The 11,424-nt window shown below is 38.4% G+C and overlaps 2 protein-coding genes across 2 annotated transcripts; one reads left to right on the forward strand and one right to left on the reverse strand.

The window, feature by feature from the left end:
- Positions 1 to 1,879: 1,879 nt before the first annotated feature.
- Positions 1,880 to 3,883, forward strand: PCYB_144590 (pre-mRNA splicing factor PRP17; the record flags this gene model as incomplete). Its single annotated transcript, XM_004224930.1, has 2 exons — positions 1,880 to 3,647; positions 3,786 to 3,883. 2 exons carry the CDS (start codon positions 1,880 to 1,882, stop codon positions 3,881 to 3,883), a joined length of 1,866 nt encoding a protein of 621 aa, XP_004224978.1.
- Positions 3,884 to 6,879: 2,996 nt separating this feature from the next.
- On the reverse strand, positions 6,880 to 11,084 carry PCYB_144600 (hypothetical protein; the record flags this gene model as incomplete). Its single annotated transcript, XM_004224931.1, has 3 exons — positions 6,880 to 9,140; positions 9,236 to 10,108; positions 10,304 to 11,084. 3 exons carry the CDS (start codon positions 11,082 to 11,084, stop codon positions 6,880 to 6,882), a joined length of 3,915 nt encoding a protein of 1,304 aa, XP_004224979.1.
- Positions 11,085 to 11,424: the final 340 nt, after the last annotated feature.

Consider the following 11,424-nt stretch of genomic DNA (forward strand, 5'->3'; position numbering starts at 1 on the left):
TTTTTTTTTTCAACCCTTCAGAAATAGCTATTTTTTAAGTTTGTTGTAAAGGGTGTTATCGGTTAGTTATTAATTGGAAAAATAGCATAACGAAATTTTTTTTGTGGAATTAATTTTCCTCTTTTTGTTAAAAAAGGACAGAATGGCTCCTCTACATTGGGGCCGAAAAAAAACGCGTACACCAGTGTATATTTTTCGATATATGCATATCCACGGGAGTACATGGCATATTAAGTGGTAGCCAAGAGGGGGGAGGGGGTACGCGTAAGGCTCAATTTAATGACATCCAAAAAGTTTGAAACAGTGTTATTTATTGTTTATTTTTTTTTTTTAACCATGCTGCACACGCGGGTTTGTAACTTTTCCATGATATTTCGCATAAACACATTTTGCTCACTTTGGTTTTATTCTATAACAGGGAAAAATAAGCAGTGATTTATGCTTTAAGCTTAATTAGCTCAAATGTCCAAAAAAGGAAAAAATAAGCTTAAAGCATAAATCGCTGCTTATCCGCTTTAAATTTAATTAAATGCGCCAATGTGTGAGCAATTTTCTCGTTCCTCAAATTGCGCGCTTTGTTTTGAAACACCCAGTGGCGTTGCGCAATTATGTGCTTCCTCCTTCAGCTGCGTTCATTTGGCGTAGTTTTTCACACCGACGTGAAGTGCCGCTAAGTCAATTTGAAGGTTTTCCCCGTTTCCGCAAATAAAGTGGGGTAATTCGTTATTTTCCATTCTTTTAAATGTATATATGTATGTATATATGTGCTTATTTTTCTGAACGCTAATAATGCTTACAAGCCGCTTTGAGTTCTTAAAAATAAATGGCCCCATAGAGGAATTTTTTTCATTTGTGTTCGTCGCGTACTTCACATGACATTACAGCAAGGGGAACCTCCAATATGGTACAAAAAATGAGCCACCAAAAAGGGAACATAACACAATCTCTCACACGAGGGAAAATACAACTTTGAGTTGAAATGGAAAAAATTAAGCCGTTTTTTTAATTTTTTGTCCTGACAATGTTGCGCATGCGTGTATGGGAAAACATGTACGTTTCCCGTCGCATGAAATAAGGCATTGCTGCCTATGTACGAAAGAATAACGCAAGCATTTTTCCGCATAAACTGCTAATTGGACTTTAAACCGATGGACGCAAATCATATGGGCACATCACAACCCACGATGCTTTTCACGACTCTTTTCACATTGCAGCTTTGTTGCTTGTATTTATAGCTTGCCAAAATTTTTTTAACCGAAAATTTTCAATTATTCATCTGATAAGGTTAGGTACAAAAAATTGGCGTTGTCATTTTTTTTGTGTCGAGCCCCGCTTTTTTTCGCAAAATAATGCGTAAAAAAAAAAAAAACAACATTATGAGTAAACCATGAATTTGCTTTCCTCCATTCGATCTATCAATTGATTGAAGTTTTTTACCAAATGGGGGAAAGGGGAAACAAATAGAGAAGCTAGCATTGCCTCCGTCATAAGTACTTGTACATTTGTAAATGTATTCCTACCTATGCATACTTTTACGTGCGTATAAAAGGTAGCCAACTCATCCCGCCGAGCGCTTTTAAAGTAACAAAATTGCTTACCGATGCGGATCCGTTTTGAAGGACGCATTAAGGTTATTTTTTAAAGCATCAAAAGAATGTTCAACTCGTTATAATAACTTTTTGGTAAAGAGGGATACGGCGGGAACATGTGAAAGGCATCACCATTATTTTCCTTGCTTATTTGTTCAGTTCATCCAGCGAGCAGAATTCGCTCAAAGGTTGTAACGAAACTGGGGGACGGGCTTTTGTGAATGCGTAAATGTATACACTTATGTATGCCTGAGGGCTAGCACATGCTTACAAACGAATGAACGGACAACATGGACCTGTTGAAGGAGTATGAAGATAGTGAAGACGTGGAGGGAGACGGCGCTGAAGTGGCCGCAGGGATGCGAAACGACCAAGGGGAGGAAGAGCAAAAGGGTCAAATGGTAAGTGCAACGCCCGTTAGCCTAATAAACTGTGCACCCGACGTTGACACATACGACTTGGAAATAAAAAATTACAAAGAAAAGTTTAAAAATATAGAAAAGAAAATAATGTTCGACGACCCAACTTTTCTCAGTGTACTGAATAAGCCTCAACAGGGACCCAGCATAAATGAAAATTACAACTTTTTAAAAAATGCATCCAAGAATCATTACAATGGGTGCATAGAATCAACCTATGTGAATAAAAACATGTTTGATTATCAGTATAATCAGTTTAACTTAACCGGAGTAGCGGAGAACCCGGCCCTGAAAAGTTGCTACAAGAAGAATTACAAAAATTATATAGTAGCAAGGAGCAGGGATTATGAACTGCTAAATGATGGGCAGTCGTCATATGATCAGAGGTGTAAGAAGAAAAGAATCAAAAGTGAAAGGCAGGATGAGGGCGCTTTGGAAAGGTATAAAGGGCCTTGGGAAGATAAGACCATATTGAATAGCAAACAGGGGGAAAAGACTGAAAAGGGAGAGACACTCGAGAACGACGGAGCAAAGGCGGATTCCCAAATAAATAATGAACAGGCTAATAATGAGAAAGGCGGGTCCAAAAAGGCAGCAAAGAAAAACGCAATTATGAAATTAGAATCTTGCACTTTAGACGAAGCAATTAAAAAAAATGTGGTAAACGAGAAAACTACCCTATATAATGACAAGGTAGTCTCCACATTACATATAAATGAAGAATCAAATGACTATTATCATAAGTCATGGTTCGAATTGCCAGCAGAATATAAAGAAAGAGAATTTATGATAAAAGAAAATTTTCCTCCTAAGAAAGAAATTCACACATATAAAGGACACAAACTAGGGGTCCAGAAGATTCGCTTTTTTCCGAAATATGGAAATTACATTCTCTCTGCCTCGTTAGATCATACGTTAAAATTATGGGGTGTGTATAAATCAAAAAGTTGCGTAAGAACATACAAGGGACACTTTAAAGGGGTTAAAGATGTGCTTTTTGATAAGGACGGATCGAATTTCCTAAGCTGTAGTTATGACAATAATGTAATTTATTGGGATACGGAATATGGGAAAATAAAAGGAGTGTATAATCAAAAAAAGACTCCATACTGTTTATGTTTAAATCACGATGATCCAAACACGTTTTTGGTTGGTGGTGCTAATAACAAAATTTGCCACATAGATTTCCGAACAGGCAATATTGAATTAGAATACAATGAACATTTACAAGCCATAAATACTATTACCCTATGTGAAAATAATAAAAAATTGATAAGTACATCCGATGATAAAAAGATTTTTATTTGGGAGTATGGCCTTCCTGTCGTCGTCAAGTATATATCAGATGCATCTATGTTTTCAATAACAGCCGTTTCGGTGCACCCAAGTAACAACTTTTTTTTATGTCAATCGATGAACAATGTAATTACTGTTTATGAAGCGACGGGGAAATTTCGACTATTTTCAAAGAAGACTTTTAAGGGCCATCACAATATCGGTTATGCAATTAACGTATCGTGTAGCAATGACGGGAAGTACGTCATTAGTGGGGATAGTAATGGAGGCCTGTTCATTTGGAATTGGAAAAAAATGTCAAATTTTAAAAATATGAAAGCGCATAAAAATGTCTGCATAGATTGTGCGTGGCACCCGTTTAAGACCTCTATGTTGGCAACCGCTAGCTGGGACTCCACCGTTAAGTTGTGGGAATGAACGGAATCAGATGGTACAAAAAAAAAATATATTTCCCTTTTTTTTTTTAACCTCCCATTTGAAGTATCCAATCTTTTTAGGTCACTACATCACAACATAACTCATTTTTTTTTTTTGTTCAACATTCACGTTTTTTCATTTTCTGATTTTGTGTTTATGTAAGCGCCATTCGCTTTTATTTTTCCTCCACAAGAATTAATCCCCATTACGCTATTCTTTTGAAACATGTATGACATTTTTTTTGGAAAAATTTTAAAATGTACAAAATTGCAAAGAAAGACCAGGTGGAGAGAGGATAATGGTTTAGAATTGTCCACCGCAGAAAAGTGCGATCCGTTCCATCCGACCTTTGGAAAATCTGAAAAAAGACTGCTCCTCATGTGTTACTCGAAATCTGTAGAAAGGGAAAATGGAAAGGGGGGAGTCCGAGGTGTTCCACTGTTCCGCTTTGAAAAGGTAGCGTTAGGGCAATGCATGCACAGTTTGAACTGGCTATATATGCGGGCACGCATCCACGCGTTCACAACGCATTGCTCTTTTTTTTCTTTTGCAGCGCGCAGCCGTACATTCATCGAAAAACGGGTTCACATAGTTGAGGGCGTTTAAGTTATCAGTACGTATTTGAACCGCGGTGGACCACTCGTGGATGTGAAAGACCATGAGTAGGTGATGCTTTGGTGGGAGAAAAATCCCCACGAATTTTTTAATCACGTCGCGGTTTGTGCTACTCCTAGGTCTGGTCCTACGTTGTTTCCCTTGCCCTTCCCCCGATAAATAACGATTTATTTTATATTTCGAATGGCCATCATTCTGCGCGTGCCCTTTTTGAGTTATTTTCCGCACCGCGCTATCCCCACCCGTTTGGGTAATTCTTTTCCCGCACTTTGCCTTTTCCCCAATCATTCTATTAACATTCAGATGAAATATGCGTCTTACACGTTGAGTAAAAAATGTAGCACGTTCATTATTGTGCCTTTTTAGGAGAGTCCCCTTTTTGGTACTATTCACTTTAGCGCTTCGTACATTGCTCTTTTCCAGAGTTGCTACATCCACATGGTCGTCATGGACGGAATGATTTAAAACACCATGCGCAAGGGTACTCATAAATTTAGGTTTGTATCTGAAATAATGTGTTTCCTTTTTTGTGATTGTCCCACCGTCCTTAAGATCATATGATTTAATTCGATTCATTGTCGAGTTAGTCGTCCCATCGGTTTCACTCGAACCGAGAGGATAGTTATCAATGTAAAACTCATCAAAAATGGGGTTATTAATTTTTTTGTTTTTTTTCCCATACGCATAATAATATTTGTCATTTAGGCAATAGTTTCTGCCTACGTGCATTTTATACTGAGGGAAATTATAGACATTCCAATTTTTTACATTAACATTTTCTTGGACCACAAATGGGTGTAGCTTTTTCTTAATAACTCGGAGAACCTTATCCGATGTCATGTTCAAATATTTCGCGGACTTATACATTTTCCCAATTTTTCCATTCCACACATCTTCAAAAATGTTTTTCCAGAATTGAATGCTGGCTCGAATTGGTTGGAAGAAATCCGCAAAATTTAAATTATATTTTCCTAGAAATCGTTTGAAGGTTTTTTTTTCCCTATTTAGGTATACAATATATGCATAGAACTTGCTCTTAATTAGTAATTTTACTCCTATTTTGATTAACAACTTGTATGAATTGGTCACTTTTTTTACTCTCTCGTTTTTGTTTGGGTTGGCTTTTCCACTTTTCCCCCCCACATGACACTTTGCTCTCTTTAAAAATGGACTTCCTTTTAAGATGCAATTTATTTTATATGCTTCCTTTTTTATTAGGTTTCTTTTTAGGTCTGCAAAATGGGTGCCATGCGTTTCGTTAGCTGCAGTGTGTTTCTTCTTCTTTTTCTTCTTTTTCTTCTTTCGACTTCCTCGTTTGGTTCTTGCACCGTTTGGGGAGTACCCCTTCGACTGCCACATGGAGTGTTCCTCCTGCACGGACCCCCTTCCCCGCTTTAACCCTCTAATTAGAATCCTCATCATGTGCTTTACCTTTCCCCTGTACAGTGCACCGCTATACCGAACGATAAAAAAGTTTTTTTTTTTCAGTGACAAAATTTTTCTTCGGGGTAGCCTTCGGAACAACGAGGCTTCTTCCCTCGTGTGTTCATCACGGTGATCCATCTCCACCCGTGCATCATGTTTCTCTTTTTCAGAGGAGTCATATCTTCTAGGGGGACACTCGCGACCTAATTGTATGTACGGAATGTACACGTTATGTATGTTCACGAAATCCCCCTTGTGCACGAAGCAAACGTTTAGGCAGAAGAGTGTTTCGTTTGGGTTCCAAAGTGGCTCTCCATGTGGTGTGCCCCGCTTGCTGTGCGATCTGTGCTTTCCTTTTCGCGCGGTTATGTGAAGCAAGTTAGTGGGTGTTACGCTGGTAACGTTCGCGGGGGCCATGTCGCTTTTTCTCCCAGGGGCTGTGCCTCTTCCCCCGGCTGCTTCTACACCGCGCGAGTACCTCAAAACGAAGGGAAAGTAGATGCACTGCTCCGCACTGGCAAGGTAGGTGCAATAATTTTTTAAGCTATACGAGTCGTCCCTGTAGATGCTGTAAAACGAGTCCGCGCTAAAATCGTTGCTATTATAGTAATGGCTGGAGGGGAAGGCATGTGCGCTGATATGTACCCCCTCGGGATCTCTTGCACCACGTTGCGCATAAAAAATGGTCGATCCATTATCCTTCAGAGATAACATCTTTCTTCTGTCTAATTTGTAAATCTTTAATTGAATAAAATTGGAAGTGTCATTTTTTTTTGCATATTTTATGTTTATGTCGCAGATCCTTTGGGTCGTTTCTGGATCGTCACCCACAGTGCTTACATCTGCCCCGGTCAGATCGCAACTGTAATCTCGACACTGCTTCCCCAATTTAGCGCACTCTAGGAAGGAAATTTTATTTTGAATTATATTTACGTAGTACATACACGTGGTGTGTAAATACACATAGTTGCTTTCTTTGATGTGCCTCAAAATGGAAAGAATGAATGGATAGCTATCAGAAATTTTATGACGGTATAAAACCTCTTTTATAATTTTAAACATGACCATATAAACCTTCAAATTGAATTCATATTTTGCCAACACTTTGCTGAGCATCTTCATAATGGCCTTATTGTATATTTGATTTTAAGCAGGTAAAAAAAGAATGCCAGAAAATTGATGAGCTTATAATTTGGCTTCATTTTCATTAAGCAACTTAACACCCCATTTTGGATAGCGCAGAATAATTGCAAATCTTTTTTCTCATGCAAATAATGTAACATAAAATGGATTATGTGAACTGAGCTCATGTTGGATATTAGCATATGGAGCAGTTCCACCTTTAGCCTTTGCTTTGACTCCCTAGATTGACTACTGCATTTTAAGAGATGGTACGCGAATATAAGAAAGTATATTTTTTTCTCATGGATCGAATTCTTCTTGCCTGGTGAAGTGTACCCGGAGTGATCTTCTTCCAATGGGTTTTCAATACTGATGCTATGTTTGGAACACTCTTTTGAGAGATTGTCAATCGATTTGGTTCCTTTGGCGTGATTCACATTCGCTCTTTTACGACAAAGAGAGTTTATATAACACTGCAGGCTTCTCTCACTAGAGTTTTTTTTTTCTTTTTCTTTTTCTTCTCTTCTGCTAGCCACTCCTAACTGTGAAATGCTTTCTCTGGGGTCGAACTTCAAGCGCAACCTCGTCTTTTGCAATTTTTCTCCGCATGTGTTGCAGTCACGTTTCCACTGATTGGTGCATACCAAATTGGACCTTTCCTCTAAAGGTGAGTTTTGCTTAATTTGTTTTTTACAACATCGTGATTGTGCACCGAAGGGGCGATTCCTTCCATGGTCACTACTTTGTTCTTCTCCGAAAGGGGTGCTTTCAGTTCTTACTTCATAAGTGCACTTGCATGATGGATTTTTTTGTGAGGGTATCTTTCCTAAGGAGTGGTCCTTCCAAAGGGAAAATTCACTACCCCATGGGTTTCCATTCTTAGTAGTTTCCCCCACGACTGCATAGTTGTGATAGGTATACAAATTTTTGTGTACCTGTTCCAACTTGATAGGTATAGGCCTATAGTGCACAAATTTTAGAACAAAATAATACTTGATAATTGCTAAATCTTTCGAGTCGGAAAAAGAAGGAAAGAACTGATTAATACCCCTTTCGCACAAATTCAAAATGTATTTTTTGTTTAAAAAAAAGGAAAAAATATATATTATGATTATTTTACTAATATGTGTGTAGAACCCATTTTTTATAACTAGGATAACTTTGTCATACAAATCTCGAATGACATGTTCATTCACTTCTTCGTAAAGCATGTAAAGGTAATTGATGCAGACGGCAAAACGGTAGCTATCATTTTGGTACAGGAAATAGTTATTCTTTTTTAGTATATCAGCCAAGGTGCTTGCAAAAAGGGGGGCATATCGAGTGAAATGGAACATCAAATGGGGATTTCTACTTAACAATTTTGTTATTCTTTTTTGTATTATCTTTTTGCACTTGTGCGCGATGGGGATCGTTTTTTTTTGCCCCGTTGCTTCCCCCTTGGGGGGGTACTCACCCCGGGGGATTTCTTCGTGGTAACTAGTGGACCAATTAGCGGGACAACTAGCGGACCAATTAGCGGGCCAATTAGCGAACCAATCATCGAACTCATTTACAGCATCGCTGACCCGATTCAATTTTTCTACTTTTCCAACCTGGTCTATCATCTGACACCCGCCCAGGTTGACATAAAACGGCAATGTAATTAGACTCCCCCTGAAATATGAATTCGTTTTTACCCCCTCTGACACTTGGGTGCCTTTGCAAAATTCTTGCAGTTCTAGCCTTATGTGGTTCTCGCTTACGAACGAGTTAATTTGGTTGGCTAGGTTGGCCACGTCGCTGAGTTGTGGAGCCTCCCGATTTTTCCTCGCAGCAGCGGCCTCTCGGCATCCATCCATATGTGTGTTCTTTCCATCGCAGCAGTTATCCGCATTGACGTTTTTTCTATCGAAGTAATTATCCACATTGACTTCCTCCCCCTCCGCACAGGGAAGGGCTTGATCTCCTTCCGCAAAAACCTCATGAACGATCGAAAAATTCCTTAAAATTGTAATATAATTAAACAGAACGAACAGATAAAGATATCGTAGGGCATTTATAACTACCTCTTCACTTCTGTTATTGCATCTCAGTTTGGCAAGTTCTCCAATTAAACTATACAAATCGACGTTGTTGTTTTTTAAATACTTATTTTTAAAGTGGGTGTTGTTCCTACTTGGGGGCGAAACGGAGTAGTGGTTTCCTTCCCTTTCGAACATGCAAATAGCGGTGATCGTCCTGTTGTACATATCTCCGAGCAGACAGGATAAAATGCCTGAAGAGGGGGGTAGGGGAAAAAATTATATTATGTTACTACGCACCGACAATTTTTCACCAACATTACGTAACAAAAATAGCGCAACATGTAACCTTTATACAAGTTCTCAATCTCGTATAGGGACAAAACGGAGTAGTATTTCAAAATTTGAACAGAAACAAAGTGGTGGAAATAAAGTTTCTTCGCATTCGTCTTTTTGTCATTATCGTAGATTTCAATATGACCGCAATTGGTATAGGGGAAATTTATATTAATTCTGTTATCCTTCTTGGCATTTTTTTGCACAATTTTTTTTAAAATGGAGGACCCCTTTGCAGTTAGGCTATCTGCACTATTTGAGATGCTAACCCGATTGACATCGCTCACCTTTGTTACAAATTTGTGATCCCACGTGCTCTTATTAAGTATGAACAATTTTTCTTTATTAAAATGGGACAGTAATGATGAATTATCCAAATAGTAGTAAAATTTACAATTAAAATTGTTCAGTACATTTAGAAGAAAAGAAATAAATTTATACACCCATGGATACAAGGACGAGTTAAACAAATCGAAAATTAGGATCAAGTTGGTGAACAGAATGAGCAAGTGCACCTTTACACGTATGCTTGATGATAGGGTTTGAAATTTTATATTACTTACGTGTAAATTATTATTAGGAAACAAATTAATAGGTATGTACGATTTTTTAGTTACAAAATTATTGTTCTCAATCAGTTTGCATTTGTGCTTTTTATATTTATATAATTTTTTTATCTTTTCTCTACTTATAAGGTCATATGGAACGTATTCCGTATTTCCCCCCTCCGATTCGTTCCCACTTTTATAATTGTTACTATTTTGAGCATTTGCATTGTTTGCTTTCTTAGCGATGTCGGGAATGAATGTTGCTGCATTAGTCCGTTTTGCACCACGCGTTGTGGTTGCACCGTTACTGGTTGCTGAGACTGAACTTGTGTGGTCCCCTACGGAAGAAGAAGAAGAGGACGATACTCCGTCACCATTATCCTCTTTTCCCAACAAATTGAAATTTTCCTTGTGATATTTTATTACGGCATCGTACAAATTCGTGTATTTTTTTTTTTTAATATATAACAAATTAGCGATCCCTTTTTCGTTTCCACGGACGCTTCTGTTTATCCCCCCGTTCATGCGTTTACTTGTAGAATGGCCGCTGTTGCGGGTGCGCTTCAAGGTGAGCTTCCCTGCTTGCCGCCTGGACCCATTTCCTCCCCCTGCTAACGCCATAACATCCCTGGAGAACGTCTTGAACGTGTAACTTTGATACCTTCGCAGGAAAAACTGCTGGTAATCTGCGCTATTTTTAAATATATAATTAAAATGAAATAAACTAAGATAGATGTTTTTTTCTTCTATGTACAGGAAAATGTCCTTAATATAATTGTTCAGGCTATACCTATCGGTAAAGCTTGTAGCATCGGTTCTATTTACCCGCGCCTCTTTCCTTGCACGCCTTTGCATTCTATCGAAATCGACTTTGCCGCTCGAGTCATCGTTTGCAGGGGCACGTGCGATACGGCTTTCCATGGTGCCCACCCCAGCAGCGCCAACTGTGCTACTTTTGCAGATCGGAGCTTCCTCGATTTTCAGAATTTCCGCATTTTTCCCAGTTCCTGCATTTTCCCTTTGGCGGACTTTGCCAAATTCGTAGTACACACCCTCATCGTTCAATATCAAGTCGATCACGAAAAGCAATTTTTGAATGTTCCCCAAGGAGAGGAAAAAACAGTTGTTCAGAATGTAATCCACATTTTTTACAATGATTGAATCGATTACTTTATTTTTCGCGGAGGTTTTACTTAATTCGCCGTTGACAATGGTTAGCGATAATATGTTATAAATAATTATTTCGAGCAACTCCTCGTCCAGCTTCTGTTTTTTTTTGAGGGTGCCCATATTACTCAGGGTTTCCTTTCCCATGGAGTTTTTTTTTTTTTTTCTGTATCCAGTTATCTATTAGGCTGCGTTTTGTCTGGTAGTTTGGTATGCTCAAGTAGCTTCAGTTTCTTTCCTCTCATCGGCATGCTTCTCAGTGTGTGCTGCCTTTCCATTAGAAATGTTTTAATAGTTTGCCTTTTTTTTTTTTTTTTTGTCCCTTTTGTGGTTTTACTTTCTCACGAATTGTGTGTACCATTTAATCGGCTAAAATTCCATTTCGTCAGTTTAGATCGTTGCATGTTTTGTTAGGCTTTGCCAAGTACGTAAATGAGAAGCTAAAAAAAAAAAAAAAACTGTCTACCTGTGTTTACTGTTAAGGAGT

This window comes from Plasmodium cynomolgi, chromosome 14 (assembly GCF_000321355.1).
Source record: "Plasmodium cynomolgi strain B DNA, chromosome 14, whole genome shotgun sequence".
NCBI classification, from domain to species: Eukaryota; Apicomplexa; class Aconoidasida; order Haemosporida; family Plasmodiidae; genus Plasmodium; species Plasmodium cynomolgi.